General features: G+C 35.7%; 1 protein-coding gene across 1 annotated transcript in view; it reads right to left on the bottom strand.

The window, feature by feature from the left end:
* Positions 1-3,686: 3,686 nt before the first annotated feature.
* LOC139975142 (uncharacterized) overlaps positions 3,687-18,673 on the bottom strand; it is a 47,062-nt gene continuing 32,075 nt past the window's right edge. The window contains exons 34-51 of the mRNA XM_071982782.1: positions 18,450-18,548; positions 18,059-18,169; positions 17,469-17,492; positions 16,736-16,759; positions 15,897-16,010; positions 15,412-15,441; positions 15,127-15,156; positions 14,036-14,359; positions 12,807-13,145; positions 12,230-12,250; positions 10,734-11,030; positions 9,507-9,545; positions 8,702-9,028; positions 8,441-8,536; positions 8,125-8,269; positions 5,864-6,138; positions 5,149-5,285; positions 3,687-4,640 (exon numbers count right to left, since the gene is read on the bottom strand). Coding sequence (XP_071838883.1) covers positions 4,464-4,640; positions 5,149-5,285; positions 5,864-6,138; positions 8,125-8,269; positions 8,441-8,536; positions 8,702-9,028; positions 9,507-9,545; positions 10,734-11,030; positions 12,230-12,250; positions 12,807-13,145; positions 14,036-14,359; positions 15,127-15,156; positions 15,412-15,441; positions 15,897-16,010; positions 16,736-16,759; positions 17,469-17,492; positions 18,059-18,169; positions 18,450-18,548 — 2,609 coding nt within the window. The 3' untranslated portion in view covers positions 3,687-4,463. The remainder of the gene's footprint in view (positions 4,641-5,148; positions 5,286-5,863; positions 6,139-8,124; positions 8,270-8,440; positions 8,537-8,701; positions 9,029-9,506; positions 9,546-10,733; positions 11,031-12,229; positions 12,251-12,806; positions 13,146-14,035; positions 14,360-15,126; positions 15,157-15,411; positions 15,442-15,896; positions 16,011-16,735; positions 16,760-17,468; positions 17,493-18,058; positions 18,170-18,449; positions 18,549-18,673) is intronic.

Here is an 18,673-nt window from a genome sequence, read left to right on the forward strand (position 1 = left end):
GCCATTGTAAAAAAAAAACATTTCCGCGTTTTCGACCTGCATTAAGTAAAAAAAAAAATTACCCCTCCCGCTCCCCCTCCTGACGCATATTGGCTGAAATGCGCCCAGAAAACATCTTCACCGTGCCTGCCGTGACAAAATTCTCTAGTTTCGCCATTGTAAAAAAAACCTTTCCGCGTTTTCGACCTGTATTTAGTGAAAAAGCCTCAATCCCACCTCCCCACACTTTTGCTGGCGCATATTGGCTGAAATGCGCCGGCCAAAACACTTCATTTCCCTCCCTTGGCAAACTCCTCTAGTTCCGCCTTTGTTAAAAACATTTCCGCGTTTTCGACCTGCATTTAGGGAAAAGGCCTACAACCCCATCACCTTCCTGGCGCGTATTGACTGAAATGAGCCGAAAACTCTTTACCCTCCCTTGACAAATCCTCTAGTTACGCAATTCATTGTGTAAAAAAACATTTCCGCGTTTTCGACCTGCATTTAGTAAAAAAAAAAACCTTAGCCCTTTCCGACCGCCTCCTGGCGCATATTGGCTGAAATGCGCTCAAAAAACTTCTTCACCCTCCCTTGACAAAATAATCTAACTCATCCATTGCTTAGTACGATTTCCGCGTGTTCGACCTACATTTACTGAAATAGCTTTAAACCCGCACCCCTTCCTGGCGAATATAGGCTGAAATGCGCCCAAAAGACTTTGTCACCCTCCCTTGACAAATTCCTCTCGTTTCCGCGTTTTCGACCTTGCTATATAGCAAGGTCGATAACGCGGAAACCGCGGAAACCGTTGATATCGAACCAGGTTTCTCGATTTCCGCGGTTTCCGCGGTTTCCGCGTTTCCGCGTTATCGACCTGGCCTTTCTTCACATCCGAAACGGTAGCCGTGTTGATCATGACGTACTGTGTTACGTCAAGTAAAGTATTGTAAGGAGCAGATACTATACGCATGGTCATGCTAGAAATTGGTGAGTGAGCTGCAGCTGTGATTTTTTGAACTTATAAGAACATAACCCACAATTCCTTCTCTTCAACGGTGTAACCATGTGTTCGCAAAGTATAGTCTCTTTATAGTGATATATGTATTCGTGTATGGAAGACTACTATACTCTCTCTTTGCACTTGAAGGACGATTCCGACAATGTAATAAGTAACACTGGCCCTTAAGGCCCGGTCACACTACTGCGATATTTTATCGGAATACGGTCCGATTTTTCCGATTTTAGGCCGAAGAGTGAGGTTTGTGGTAGTGAATGTAATGAATGCAGTGGAATATTCGAATACCTGCTCCAAATCTGAGGGGTTCTGGAACGGACTACATTCTGAAGTGAAGTCACATCGAAAAACGATTAAAAATCGGAAGAGAAATCGGATAGCTATCCGATAAAAGGAAACGGAGTCAAATCAAAAGTTAGGAGAGGGCTATTCCACATCGGAATGGCTCAATTTCCATAGGCGTTCGAGGGGGGGGGGGGGCAGGGGGGGGGGGGCAGACTGCCCCAAATTTCCAGAGGACAAGAAATCCGGGCAAAAGTCCTGAAAAATTCGGGCAGCCTAAGAGGAGAAAAAAAAATATATATAAATATTTAGTAGCTTGCCCGAATCTTTTCATATTTTTTGCCCGAAAATTCCGTGGAGAGTGTTTTGTGTTATTTGTTTTGTGACATTAATATTAATATAAGCCTAATGATTTTCTTTATTTAGCATCATGATGCCCGAATATTTCCGTGTAACACCCCCGTAAGCGCAGCTCATCTGGGCTACCACGCTTTTTGCACTATCGCCCAAAATTATTAACAGGGAACGCCGCTCACAATCGTGGTGACAAGCATGCATGGAGATTAGCAGTCTCTGAAGTGAAAGAACCGCAGTAAACATTTTTTTCTAACTAGTCAACTGTAAACCTGGACATCCCAGACATGAGTGTATATAAGAAACATTTTCTTTTTCATGGATGGTGGGGGGGGGGGGGGAGTGCCTACGAGCCTAAAAGTACAGGTTTATCATATTCTTTGTAATTTTTATACTTTTTGGTGAGACAAATTGCAGTCTCACCCGACATAGCGACATTTTCCCACCTACGTGTCGTTGAACAATGTATGTTTTTCTGGGGGTAGCTGAGTTCTGTGTTAAAATAATAAATACCGTAACTAAATAGGAGTTAAAAAATATACTGTCCTAGTTTTCCCCGTCAAAGTGATGTTACCATATTTTCTTGTTCTAGTTTACCAAATTTTTGGAGATTATAAAATAAAGAATGTTTAGATGCAACTTGCAAGGCCTCAGAAGTGCCATTTCCGGCAATCCGAGAGGCTTATTTTGCCAACAAAAAATCTTGTACGCTACGCGCCAACCGATGGTGGCGCTCCGCTTAGATAATGTCATGGGAAATTTCGGGCACAACAGTTTCTGACCCCAAACCGAAATGGTCCCGTACACCTATGGGCTCAACAGATAGCAAATCAGGTCCTTTATCACTGTGGCTAGAAGACCCGAACGAAAAACTGGCTGTTCCGATTCCTCCGGGAAAATAGGATAGTATTCCGATAAAAAAAATCGGTATAGTGTGACAGTATCTGAGTCCTATGATTGTTTTCAGATATTCCACGTGACTAACTTTTTGCTTCTTCGTCCTTGCATTATTAAATAAGTAAAAGCGTCAAACATAAACCTCCAGACAGAAAACATAGAACAGTTAGTCAGTACTCATGAAGTTGAACAGATGTCAATTGACCACTCTCTTTACGGTATTTACATTTAAATATCTATGTATAAGGAAATCTCGCTCACATATTAGGTATTGCTGCACTCTTGAATGTTTAAAATCGATGCACAGAATAAGACAACGCGAGACAGTGAAGATTACGGCAAGTAATTTCAGTTATTTTTTATGAAGGGAACGTTCCCATGCGATGTATAAGAGGGATTGCACAAGAGACCTTTCATAGCTCACCGTGTTGAGGGTTGAAGAACATGACGTCGGGATTGTGGCGTTAAGCTGCGTGATCTAAAGCTTTTGTCTTCACTGAATTGAATTATTTATTGTACGTTTGGAAGTCATTGTACTCGGCAACGTTAGCTATTCCAAAAGATACGTAGTTTGCCAGGAATAAAGGAATTATAAAGTTTTTATTTGAATTTAGAGACAATCCAACTGGCATTAAAGTGTTAGTGTACCGTTGTATTTGTTTTACAGAAATATTTTCTATTTTGCATTAGTGGTATGTTCGTGTTAACGTGCAATAAAGAGGAAACCGTCTATGCAAATAGTAAAATGAGTTGCTTATTTCCCACAACGTGAGAGTGAGGAATTTTTGTCAAAATGACTTTGATCAAATTATTTTGTTTAACCATGTGAAACTATTATGGATAGCTCTATGTTTTAACTGTATTTTGTATGTAAAAATTAACGAACGATTGGGATAAGAAAACATAGATACATAAATGTTATTATATTGGTGTCCTTTGTAGTGTATTGAGGTGTATCTCCTTATTAATTAATACATCAGCCTCCAACCATTGAGTTCATTGCCTTGCAGTTGGTATTTTTTATATTAATTGCATGAACTTTATTAGAACATGTTTTGCAGAAAGAGTGCATTTGGGACATCCTTGATAACGACCGTTAATGCACAAATTGTGTTTATAGGATGACATAAGACATACAAACTACACATTTGGAAACCAATTTCAATAACATCATTTTATTTAGACTTCTGCAGAAGTTAAATGTCAATCATTGTTTGTTTTTTCCCCACAAACCAAACATAAATGATTTTCCTATCACCATGCAATTTCTTAGAAAGAATAAAGATGACAATTTAAACGTACTATTTCTGTAAATTAAAACCGTAAGAGATGCTTTCATCTACTAGTACTTACAAAATAATAACAATTTAGTTATTGTCATATTTACCAGAAATTGTGAATGTTAAAAAAGACATTTTAATGTATAAAAAAGACATTCTTTATAAGCATTGTATTTTTTTTTCAGAAAACCAAAACGTTTATGATTAATCTATCACCATTCAATTTCTTGGTACATGAAATTCTCGTATGTACCTACTGAAAAGCAAAAATTACATCATAAATGTAGAAATGAATCGCACTAAAAAACAAAAGCAAAATAAAAAATAAGAACGAACTCGTTCAGAAATAGTTAGTAGTAGAAGGGCAGTCTGATCCTAAATACATACTTTGCTGCAACGGTATGTTTTGAAACATACCTTAAGCGCTATTATCTTAGTCTCTACAAGCTGTTTCGCTAGGTCAACAGTTTGGTCACTGACTTGTCAGATGATACATCTAGAGTAACAATGAATTAACAAAATAACTAGTACGTTTAGGGCATGCAATTATATAAAATTCTGGACTAAATATCTTGGCTGTAAAATCGGTTAAATAACAATGAAAAAAGTAGTTAACATAATCTGAATACAATAAGTATATAATGAAAAATAATTCTTTAAACGTGTTCCATTATCTCTCGCATGAGTGCTACCTGTCTGGACACGAGAGGGAAAATCTTGGGTTGGGATGTTTGATCACAGGACCAACGATACGATTGTCGGACCACAACACCAATGACTTCGGGACAACCACTGGTGGTGTCGGCATTCATCACAGGACCCCCATAAAGATTCTAGAAGGGAACATGAATTATCATATTATTACTAAATTAATTGAAGGAAACGATACCTATGGTTGATATATTTTCTGCTCCAACTAAGGCTAGAATCAGTGTTTCCATCTATGAACATGCCACATGGAAAACTGCGACTTATGTTGCACCAACCGCATAATGATAAAGAATAATCGAAAAGTCGATATCAATGAGAAGAAAGCAAACCATCCACATAGAAAGCATATATCAATATAAATCTGTTAGTTGTTTATATAATTCTGAACTATATCATTCCATTACCTAGCGTACTGATCTACCTTGCTTAATAGTATGTTAGCATGAATTAACACATGTCCATTTACACTAGATACTTAAGGCCAATTATACAATTGTTTTAAGTAATTTATTAATAACATGCAACTGGCTTTTTCTACCAGCATATTTCTTGGAATAATCAATATTATACTTTTATAAGACCCTATCTGATGTGCATATTGTCATTAGAAAGTAAAGACATGTTACTCACATAGCAGTCAGCTCCATAGCCCTCGATGTATCCAGTGCAGAAAGAGTCTTCTTGGCATTGGATATCAGAATATCTACGACGCCTACAGAATTCGGGGGATACCACAGGTTCCCTGCTCACAGAAAGCGTAGCACCACCTAAATCAAATGAAGAAAAGCAAGTCGTAAAGCAATTTAACAAACCTGCCATAATACCGAAAGGTAAGCTTTAAAACAAGAAAGTGACAATATGGTAATAATAATAAAGACCGAAGATTTGTTGGTATCTGGGATTAGCTGAGTTTTTAATTTGTATGGACATATTACGAAGTTTAAGGTTAAATGCTAGGTTGTGGGGAAATATGACATGAACGTTTCACCTGGCATCATCTCCGTTTGTTTCAAGTGATCAGTGTTTGTAGAATACCATATCCATTACATGAGAGATGTATAACCACCAACAAAGTTTGCCTTTCCTATAGATTTAATCATTAACTTCTTACTCTCGTGCATTTATAGTTCTTATCTATACATATTTATAATCTTCCTGGTTGGGCAGTCCTAGTCACTTTGTAAATCATCGGATTTCACATGTTGCGGTGCTGATACGGACTATTACACAGGGTTACATATATTGAAGCCAAGTTATTTCAAAACTCATCTTGTGTGACTCGAAAGTAACAAAAAAGAAAAGAAAACGTAAACAGAAAGTCAACAGAGTATATGGGGCTACTGACCTGTTGGAACACCAGTATTCCAACCGAAGATGTTAACATAGGCACCAGATTCAATGACAGAGTCATTATTAGGAAGGCAGGCAGGAAAAATCTCAGTAGCAAATGCATCAACTGGTTCATCCAGTTTCATAAGAACTAAACCCGAATCCTCTCCATCGTTGTTGGGTACACGGACTACAGCTGTTACACCATAAGTTCTGTCTTCATTCGAACTATCTTGAAAGTCACCAACTCCAACGTGTACCTCCAAGCTTGAATTGAACTGCCTATTCCATCTGTAAACAATGTGGGATAGAAATAACAGTTCATAGCATTAGAAGAGAGAATACACGGACGATCTCAAGGATCACAAAGATAAAGCCACATTTCAAATTACAGTTCCTTTATAGTACCAGTAAGCGGCAAGCTAAGTTATATATGGAATAACAGGCATATAGCACCAGGTCACAAACTCTGGAATAGTCTATTATGTAACATAGCTTATATTAGTTACATTCTTACATGATTATCATACATATATTTTACTAATTTCCATGTTATTGAAAAATAATCAGACCCTTCTAACTCTTCCTCTTTCAATTCCATGCATGTATGGACAAGCGTATGTTAAGCCGCAACATATAACCAGACAGTAATAACTTTTGCGGCTAAATGTATCTTAGCGGAAAGTTAATAACCCTTTTAACGAGTTATGTATAACACCCTTTTGACGCAATGTAATAAAAACGAAATAATGGTATTTAAAGAGGAATGTACTAACGCAAAATGTAATAACTTTTGTTCATGACATACTTTCAAACACTTTTTGATGGATGGACGTCATATGTCACGTGATCATTTTAAAATCCATGTCTCTTTCTTCGAATAAAACAGAATTGAGGGTGATATTGCGTTCACAACTTCACTCCCGGCATTGTAAAGACAACATTGATGGCAACGGTAATACTGGCACACACTGTTTGTTATCAAAGGAAGGGGTTGAATCAACCACAGGTCTAAACATTGTATCACAAGCCTAGCCGTAATAAGCGATGCAGCACCCGCACCCCTCCCCTCCAAACACACTACCGATCCCCCCCAGTCGCAAAACCTGGTCACTGTTGGTCAATTTTTCCCGTCAATTTTGCCAAATTTCCGGCGGCTTGGGCAATTTTAAGCTTATCAAGTAAAGCTGTAAGTGGTGTCTGCTTTGAATTAAAAATATTTTTTAACAAGTCAAAGAAAATGTTTGTTTTAAAACAAACCAACCGTTTGAGCTCATATCTTCCATCTTCCATCTTTTTACATACCGGTAACTGGTTATAACAAAACAAACTAAATTAACGTGAAACTTAATAGTATTGGATAGTACCAACATCTTTTACATATCTGTTTTAAAGCAACCAATCGTTCTGGTTTGTAACACTATCAGTCGTATTACATTATCGGTAGTTATCCCGTTATCAGTTACAATACTTCGTCCATGATACACCTTTCTGAACCCTTTTAACCCCATAGATAGAACAATTTGGTTACACCCCTTGTGTTTATGTTAATTCAAAATAATATTCAGAGCACACATAACGGTTGTGTTGGTTGACACAGGTTTACACATTTTGTGTTATTACTTTTCTCGTTAATGTTTTGATTACATGTTGCGTCAAAAAGTACCTCGTTAAAGGATTATTACATTTGCGTCACGGCTACATTTTGCGGCGAAAGTTATAAGTAACATATATGGTTCAGATTATAGGTTTACGTCCATTATTACATTTTGCAGCGTAACAGGCGTATGACATGAACGGTGTTGGCAACGATTATCAAACTATATATTAGTTATTAACAAGTTCACGCACCTCTGAAAAATATCAGTACTTGTAGAACAAATTTGCATAAAAATTCAATATTACAATCTAATACAATAATCGCAGTTGTAAAAGTTTATGTCAGCTTGTAGAAAGAAATACTCCACCGCATAAACGCGATAGATATCTCTGCCAATTTCATACACACCATCATGTGAGACATTGGAAAGAACATCCATAGATTTTATCTCCAAGCCTGCCTGAGCTAGGCATGAAAATTCCAAGGATATTTGACAATTTCTTTGAATTGTATTTCAACTACTCCCATGCAATACTTGTATGCATTAAAGTTAGCTCTCGTGGAACATTTCAACTAGATCACATATAAGCAACATAGGATGTGTATACCTTTTATTGCTACAACTTGTGACAGTTAATTGGAAAAAAAAATCCTAAAAGCTTAACACGATGTCTTACATGTTATCCGATGACGTCAACACCCATCTACTGTTGATAAGAGTGCCCCCACAAAGTAACCGTAGATTTTCAGTAATTTGAACCAAGAAGCCTGTATTTGGTGCACTATTCTCCTCTCCAGCCTCGACATCCTCCTTACTTGTATCTATAAACATATGTATATAAATAAAGATATATTTATTTATATATATTATGAAAGCATGTTGGTCCAGCTACATAAATTTATTAAAATGAATGGGACGTATGTGGTATTTCATATTAAGCCAGAAAAGTATAGTATGCATAATCCAAACATGTATGACTGCCTTCCCCTTACCGCAGTTTTCTTCGTCTGTTCCCAGCAAGCAGTCTGTTCTTCCATCACATTGAATGTCTGATGGAATGCGGTCTTCATCACATTGAATTAATCCATCTGAGGAACAGGAAGAAACACAATACGTGGAAGCAATTACACATCAAACTGAGAACAAAAAGCGCGGTCGAAATTAACACACGGTATAAGCTGTTATCCCTCCTTGATAAATATTTAAGGAATAAAACCAGAATTAAACATTTAGCTATACATTGCAATGCATACCTGGTACGGCCGTTGCTTCTATGATAATCGAATCATCGTATGCGTGGTATGCTCTGTACTTCAAAAGGACTTGATCTGATCGTATTAAGAGCTCCTCGGGCAGGTCATCAAGGGGATAGCTGGCAATCTGCACAGTCCTTAGCGAATGTGGAAGTGTGACAGAAATATCCAAATGCGCGACTGTGTAGCTCGCGGTAGAGCCCACAAATGATAGACGCAATGAATGGTCGACAGGAGTGACGAAATCCCACGATTCTTCAATATCATATCCATATGGGGAGGTGTAATTGATGGTCACTGTAGTGTTTGAGCTTAAGTAGTACACCTCTGCAGAGAAACAGAAATTTTGTTAGGAATTTTACTAATTCACCTTTCATGCTTGGAAATGATAAGGTAGATTACAATTGAAACAAAATTTAACTCCCAAGTGGTAATTTGAATGCATATATTGTGGTATTGATATTTAATATTTCAAGATCCTCATAGATTTCGATTTATCTGTCAGCAATCATACCTGCATAACTTTTCTATATTTTGCATTTAAATAATCTTAACTTGAAAATATGTTTATTACATCTGATTATACAAGGCGAAAAACGTAAAGCAGTTGCATTACCTGGCAATGCATGTACCTATTTTCATTGATATTATTCTTGATGATAACTTATTTAAATTTCACAGTAAAGTCCTAGAAATATTAAATTTCAAGTAGCCTATTAATGTTAGTCAGTTGTTAGTAAACGAAACAGTTGTCTACTGAATATAAAAAGACAATAAATAGAGTAGGCCTATACATGAACTTTACCTTCTGAGGACGGGGAAGCAGTTGTTAAGTTTGGCTCACCTGAATAAGAAAATACAAAATGCTGCTCTTGAAACTGTTTCGATAACATCAAAATACTCAGATAAACTATTTATTCAATTGAACCAACTACTCTTACAACAATACCAGATAATATGCCTATTGGTGTAAGTTTTTTCGCCTCAGAACACGGTTCAGATAATTTTTCGGCAAAGCAGTTATGGACATTTTGTCTAATCTGCACAATTATCTGATTACACAAGCAAACAACGTTTAACAGGTGCATAACGTGCCAATGCATGTACCTATTTTTCATGGATATTTTTAGTGATGATAACTTATTTAAATTTCACAGTAGAGACCTAGAAATATGAAATTTCAAGTAGTCTATGGATGCCTGTTTAATCTGCACATAATGTATGTGTGTGTGAATATATATATATATCGACCTACATATATATCGGCCTATATATATATATATATATATATACATATATATATATATATATATATATATATATATATATATATATATATATATATATACATCTACATCTATATCTATATCTATACATCTACATCTATATATATATATAAATATATATATATATCGGCCTGCTCTATGTATAATTACCTGTTAAAAGTATGATGCTAGAGTGAGGACTCCCAACCTAGTTTTGTTCAGTGTATAGTTCACAAAGAATGTAGTCATGTTCACTTCAAAAACGGTTTTACCAAATTGCATAGCTCATAATATATTTGTTCATTTGAAATCAGTGTTCTTCTGGCAATGACATATGTTACTCCGTGGATTTCCCTTTTGTTTGTATTTTGGCTTCGGCCACGTATATCAGAGCTGTACATACTACATTATTCTACCACTAATGTATTTCCGTACACTTATAGAGTTTGATTTTTATCGTTGCAGTTGAAAGAGGACGAGTTAGGTAACCTATTATGAAATGACCTACTGCGACCATTTATGAACGGTTGGCTTAGAAGGATTCTGTTGATTTAGATTTATTATCAGTCATCGACTATTTAGTTTACTTTCTCTTATTCAACCAGGCACTTAAGAGTCCATATTTGGATAATTGATCATAAAGAAGTACCTTTTTTTCTAAATTTTAGGACAGCTAATATACATTATGTAGTTGATTGTAATTGACAAAGTCACTTCATTCCGTAAACTGCATTATTGTAACATTCTGAATATGTAGTTGATCTCACCATCACATCTTACTCCTGCATCTTCATGGTGACCACAGTTGTGGGACCCCCACTCAGAGCTACCACAATCCTCTAAGGTTCTTTCAAATCCATTACACTGTACATCATCTAACCAGATTTGCCCAGTTCCTGGTACGTTAGAGATAGGTTCCCCATAATCTCCTAGACCAAGCTGACGGCAAACCACAGATGCATCTTGAGAATCCCAGGAGTCATCACAAACTGTTCCCCAAATGCCATCGTGAAGTATCTCTACTCTACCCTCTTGGGAATTTCTGCCACCGACCAAGCGAATAGCTTCAAACAGAATTAATGTAGACAAGATTGGTACTTGAAGATTTATACTGAACTTAAAGTGAAATGCTCAAAAAGAGATTAAAAGGTACGTTGAAAATATACATAGCTTCAACTAGGATGTGGAACGTTGGATAGATTAGAACTTGATTGTTGATAACTATATTAGTTTAATTCAAGCATGTCGAAGAGTACAGTTATGGTATATACAGAAAATAGCAGCAGATGGATAAAGGAAATTGAAATAAAGTTCATCCTCTTTGGTAATAATATCATACATAACTGAATTTAATTCTATATGTAATACGTGATACTGAACTATATGTGAAACATGTTTCCACACAGTGTATATACCTTCATTGTTAAAAGCAAACAAACTCCGTATATCGGAGGCTCCCCGAGGTTATCGAAATATATTCCCTATCAAAGTAAAACACAGTTATATGATCCCTATACAAATATTCGAACAAACTATGTGAAGAGGTCTATAGAAGCTTAGAAGTCAAAAGCTTGTAGATATAGCAGACGTTAATTCTTCGATTATTTTGAATACCATCAATATTATGTTTATATATCATAAACATAACTACAGGACCATGTGTAAGAATGCATACACTTTTCTAACTGCAGCACAGCCATTCGATGTGTGGGAAGATTGTAAAAGTGTCCGATATTTAGTGATTTGACTTTATAGTTATGCTCCTTCCTCACAAACTTAGTACACTACATGAATCAGGCAAGTAATAATAAACCATAAAGATGAATATATGAATAATGCAATAAGTAATGTACCTGACACATTATACACCACATATTCTACATAGACTTTTGCACGTTCGCATATTATGTTCTGTAGTCTGATAGAATGAAATATTGTTAAAGTGAAGTACATACCTAGTAATCACGTATTAAACAGATGCTATAAACGGAAGTATTCCATGTAAGAGTAAGGTATTCACCTGAAAAATCTTTTGCGTTAGGTAATAAAGTTTGACTGCTTCCAGACATGTCTTATATATACTAGCCTATAAATAATTATAATAAACTCATATTACATTAAACCCTTTTGAATTTTCTGTCAGTACCAAGCTTCAGGTATAATTTATTCAAATGCAAAATAAATTAAGGTATGGCGAATCATTTTTTTGGAAACAAGTATTCATTATGACCCAATTTCAGGAACCACCTGACTTGATACTTACTTTCTGAATAATCTGTGGAATCTAGAAAGAAAAAGAAATGTCGACCGAATGAAATATTTTTGCCTCTCCCTCTTTAATAAAAGATTTGGTGAGAAACCAATGTTGTATATTTATTGAGTCATTTTTTACAGTACAGGGAATATAAAATCATATTTAGAGTTGTAGATTTGTTGAAGTAGGAACATATACATGTTAATGCAGAAATAATTACAATTATCGCCAGATTGATTTCCATTTATTTTCATAATAAATTATTGAGTTGTTCACGGAGGGCCCATTCAACTCAACAATGGCAGATCCAAAGGGCAAGTAAACCACCAGATACAGAAAATTATACACGAATATCATCAATATTCATATAGTTCAAACTACGGTAATTTTAAGGGTGGGTGCAACATTAACAAAAACAAATCTTTAAAGTTAACTCCAATAGTAGTGGTCACTTCTCCCCAAAGATCATTCAATCATACGTAATTATTTAAATATCGTGATTACAAAATTGTACTCCCGTGTCGGATAATCAGGTTAGTTAATCTTTCGGAGAAAACAATAAGTTTTGAAGGGGAAATGATCTTACCAATAACTGATGTAATTTCAGCTCTGAATCCTTGGCATGTTTTTGAGAGATCACTAGTAAATCTCATCCACATGCTCGAATGATAGAAGGAAAAGTCATCTGGCAGTGATTTCCCGCTAAACGCAGCCAGCTGAGATGTTGTACGTGGTTCTACTCCACCACCCAAGGACACATAGTCCCAGTTCTGTTCCAAGCTGAAGTTTGTAAATTTCACCAAGAATCCATACCCATCTAATGTATGGAAGTTCCAGACTTTGTCAACTTTCACAGGATAATCTTGAGGATACATAGGGGATTCTATCACCACTTTCTCATCAGGATTAACGTATATAACGTCACCTGTGAATGAAATTAAATGGTTCTATTCAAACATCATTTCCTTTTACTACCAAGTTATCTTCAGTGGTCTATTTAAACATCAAGAGCATTATGTTATATGGTCCCAGATGCTGATCCTAACATTATCCAATTACATCATGCAAAATATAAAACTCTTTGCATCTGATGACTGGTTGAGGATATGTGAATGCACTAAAAGGCAACCTTCAGTGAATTTGTAGCCATATGTTTGGTTAACTCATACACAGTGTAGCCGTACAAATGAGCTACTCTTGAAATGGAATGTGAAAAGACAAGATCATTGTTCAGTACATAACAAAGTTGAGTGACCATGGATAATGTGTATATGGAATTATTTAAAAACTAGTTCTTGAATATATGTGCTAAACAGGTAACTTCGGTTTTTCGTCAAAGGCATTTAAACAATGATGTTTACATTTAAATTTTCAACATTAGACAAAGCGAAAAGTGGAACTTAGTAGATCGTGACACAATTCAAGGAATGGAAAAGACAAGTGTTTCGAGGAACATTTTAGAACTGAAGCAGCAGGTATTTGCCGTTCTCTCGCCAATATGCTGAATAAATATGACATACCACAACGGTAGAGAAATTAACAAACACAACCTTTGATATTACTTTTATGATAGACCTTTTAGATGAAGCTGTACTATAAAAATCGTACCTAATTTACATTTATGATAGTGTAAAGACAGAAATAACATCACATAAATCAACCGAGAACTGATTTTGTTTCGTTTTACTGGTGACTGGTGGAACAGAATGTGGAATCTGGAGCAGGACTATACTCTTAAATTAAGGTTTGCATGTAATCAGGGTAACGTGGAAATCAAGACATAAATGACATGTCCAATAGCGTAATATCACTTACTAATGCCAATGTTTGGGACAGCAGACAGTTTGAAGGTAACACCCCCAATTGAAGTATATCTGCTGGTGTAACGAATCCAAATTGTGCTAGAACGTAGGAGATGGTAAGGATTGGAGTATCGTTCAAGCTCAGCTATTTGATTTTGTCCTATGCTTTCACCACCTCCAATTCTGATTGAGGAGTCATATCCAAAGTCTGTATCAACAGCTTGTAGTTGTATACCATATCCATGAGGAGCGTTTATTAGCCATGTCACTTCATGCGAATTGGATGCGTCAGTAGACAAGATGGTCTCTTCATTAACAACAAGTTCGATGTCATACACTGTAGAGTTATGAAAAAATAATGAGTTCCTTTACAGGTTAGACGAGAGAAAATCGCCAAAGTGCGTGAAAGGATCGCGAGAATAAAACAATCTTCTACTATATATTGCTTATATTTTATTAGTCTTCACATGTCTTTATCCAGATATATTTGAAATGTCTTACATTTCTTTCTTCTGCCTAATAGACGTATAGGTCAGATGTAAATGTATTTTGAGACTGATAATGAAATCGAATTCTAAGTATCCTGGTGACATTTTCATTCAAATCCTTCATACAATATCCAACAGCTTTTCACATCGACACGTTTTGTGCCGAAAATAGCTTAAAGCAACCAGGATTGATCCTATTGAAGAAACTCTTAGTGTTACGTGTGACACACGTTTGTGTTATGTTATTCACTAAAATTTACATCCAATTTTCTACATTTAAACTGGGATACATCAAAATATAAGTAAACTACAATAATTGACGTATTATTAACTTTGGCTTACATACAATTTGACTGTATCATATCCAAGGTATAAACAATAAGGTAAAAAATAAGTACGAATAAATAAAGAATATTTTATATCATTACGCGATCCATTACCTAAATTTATAATATTAAAAATCCAGAACTATTAACCATTGGACTGCATAGTCATGCTTAGTGATGTGGTGAACACAATGAGTGTTCATTGACCTCAAGCAGGGAGTGAAAGTTCAAGGGTCCGTCTTAGTTGTTTAATAACATGATTAAAGTTTCTTATATTTTGAAGTACTCACTCTCAGGGATAGCAGTTGGCAGTTCCCCACCTAATGTCAGTCAAAAGAAGCAATAATTGATGTTAATTTATTAAAGTTAATATATTCAACTATGTTGTTTTTCTCACGACTGATAATTTTATACTTGGTTACTATAGAATTCAATTATTGACTATTAATATATAATATCACAAAATGGTAAAATGCTGCGGCACATACAATTTTTGTTTGCTAAAGTTATTAAGAAAGCAAGCAGCTCACGACTGTATGCTTTCTTAGTACATTAAAACTAAGTAATATACTTACCATCAGGAATATCAGTTGATAGGTCTGCATCTATGGTGAAAAGAGGGTTTTGGGTAAACAAACGAAGAAATATATTTTTCACACATTATTTTTAAGTTGTCTCTTCCCCATGGATTAGTACTAGCTTATCAAAGGAACAGTTAGAGTATATTGTTTCTGAAGTACGTAACTCACGAAATACACGTTAAGTTCACCTAACCATTGCTTATCTGATTGACCGGCTGAGAGGAGCAACCCTGAAAGGGTTAAACATACTGCCACGTTTTTACATCACATATCAACTTTCTCCTGAATGTCTTACATAATGTAAAAGAATCTTCCGAAAAACCTCGTTAACAAACAGCATATCTCTCCAATGGTGTGACTATTTTAGTCGTTGAAAACATTTATATACTTGCTTACAGGTTGTATCAATTAACGTTTTTAGTGTGATTAAACATTTTGGCTTGAAATAATGGTAGGCACTTGGTCCTTGAAATACTTGCTTTCACAGTTTCTGCCATAAAATGGAAAATTGCACACGCAAAAATAATCTAATCCAGCTAGTCCAACGCAAATTCCCCCATTTACACACTGTTGAAACAGACAAGGTGGCAACCCTGAAATTTAAAAGGCCAAAAAAAGAAAGAATACGAAGGTATTATTCGTGAATGTACTCTCATAATATATCTAATTTTATGTGTCACTTATCTGATAGAAAAGAAAGCAATAATGATAACGCGTCAGTTCACTACAATCATTATTTGTGCTAACGGCAACTGAAAATGAACCTGTGCTAGTCTCAACGTCTTAACTATAGTCTTAACTATTGTTGCGATGACGTTGGTGATGTAAGATAATGTCTTGGCCTTTTTAGGTTTGGTGACACTTTCATAAAATTTTAAATGTCACAAACTTCCATTGCTGATGGTCCCTTATTCATACAAGACAATCAATGATTAACTTCGATTAGCTCATTTACAAGTGGCACAAATATTAACAACTTATCTACAGTCTGAGACTGTACTCTTGCTGAGAGTCGTAAACGGTAATTGCTTCCGATTTACTTAACCGCTGTGCACCTTGAACATTCTCCCAAATACAATGACGTATCATTACCCAACACAGGTAGTGTTTAGATCGTCCTGTCTTCCAAACTACATGACCTTGTATCAAAGTCACGTATTCAACTTGTATTTGTAAATTTCTCCTTCCTTGCTTGGTTACTGCTTTGGAGATACAGATACTTCTATCCTTGATCAGGCATGTTTTGCTTGCACACTGACTTGGATCCTTAGAGTAAAATAGCTCGACATAATTATTATTGATATGTACGTATACTTACCGCCAGGAAGTGCAGTCACAAATCCTGAATCAGAAAAAAATGCCCAAATAATAATCTTTCACAAAAACATCGTCATTAGTGGAATATATTTTAACAGTTAATAGCTATCACTAACGACGTCTTTCAAGAGTGTTCGCTTTGGGTAACATATACTTTGATGTCCAATACGTTTGTTGAGGGAAGATGCAAAAAATGTGCGAGAAATAACAGTTGGAAGACATTAAGTGTCATATGTGTTACTTTTCTGATATTTTTCAAATCACAGAAAAAAATCAAAAAGGATGCCAACGAATGACATCTATTGTTCCAATATAAATAGCCGTACAAGTTGGGTGAATGTTATTGTTACAAAAGAGTTTATACTACCCCACCTCTAGTTACATTTAAGTGAAGTATTCAGTCAGCCTTGGTTGATCACCTACTAAAGAATAATGATGTGTAGAAGGCTGTTTTCATCTACCCTTATGTCTCTTAAAGCTAACAATCATCAACATGAAACAGTCATAGATATGACTAAATGACATATTCTAAGAACACAAACGTACTTTACAACTATTTTGTTAATCATATTGACCACATTCAACTACATGTTTACCTCCACAATCAGCTTCATCTTCACCTGCTGATACAGATACTTCTCTCCTTGATCAGGCATGTTTTGCTTGCACACTGACTTGCATCCTTAGAGTAAAATAGCTCGACATAATTATTACTGATATGTATGTATACTTACCGCCAGGAAGTGCAGTCACCAATCCTGAATCAGAAAAAAATGCCCAAATAATAATCTTTCGCAAAAACATCGTCATTAGTTGAATACATTTTAACAGTTAATAACTATCACTAACGACGTCTATCAAGTGTGTTCGCTTTAGTTAACATATACTTTGATATCCAATACGTTTGTTGAGGGAAGATGCGAAAAAAGTGCGAGAAATAACAGTTGGAAGACATTAAGTGTCATATGTGTTACTTTTCTGATATTTTTCAAATCACAGAAAAAAATCAAAAAGGATGCCAACGAATGACATCTATTGTTCCAATATAAATAGCCGTACAAGTTGGGTGAACGTTATTGTTACAAAAGAGTTTATACTACCCCACCTCTAGTTACAGTGAAGTATTCAGTCAGCCTTGGTTGATCACCTTCTAAAGAATAATGATGTGTAGAAGGCTGTTTTCATCTACCCTTTTGTCTCTTAAAGCTAACAATTATCAACATGAAACAGTCATAGATATGACTAGATGACATATTCTAAGAACACAAACGTACTCTACAACTATTTTGATAATCATATTGACCACATTCAACTACATGTTTACCTCCACAATCAGCTTCATCTTCACCTGCTGGACAGTTGATAACATTATCGCAGACATACTCTTCTGCCAAGCAAGTGAGGTCAGAACACTGGAAGTAATATTCAGGACACGCTGTTGATTAAAAAACACCAAACCTTATTCTCCATTCAGTAACTCAGTACTTATTCCCCCCCCCCCCCCGCACCCAACCAACGATCCGCCTTTTTTTGTGGGTCTTAAAATGTGAACTTTTATATCGATCAATATTATAGAAAAGGTACTAACTATACTTCTGAAGTTAAAAAAATGTTCATATATAACTTACAATTAGCTAGTTAACATTATTATTCTAAAATTCCACACAATAGTTTAGCATTGTTTGTACTTCATACAAGTGTTAAAACATACAAACCTCCGCATACATCGCTGTCTATGCAATCTCCTTCCAAGCAACAGTCCCAGTATGCGACACACTCATCTTCATCCCGCGGTAGCTCAAAGCTGGAGCATTCTGATGAAAATGAAACAAGAACTAACTCTCAACACACAACGTTTTTTGCTTTTAAGTTGCTGTCTGTATGCAAAAACCAGGGGAGTCAGAAATGTCTGCAGTACTGTTCTATATTTTGTTGTGTT

This window comes from Apostichopus japonicus, chromosome 10 (genome assembly GCF_037975245.1).
Source record: "Apostichopus japonicus isolate 1M-3 chromosome 10, ASM3797524v1, whole genome shotgun sequence".
Lineage (NCBI taxonomy): Eukaryota > Metazoa > Echinodermata > Holothuroidea > Aspidochirotida > Stichopodidae > Apostichopus > Apostichopus japonicus.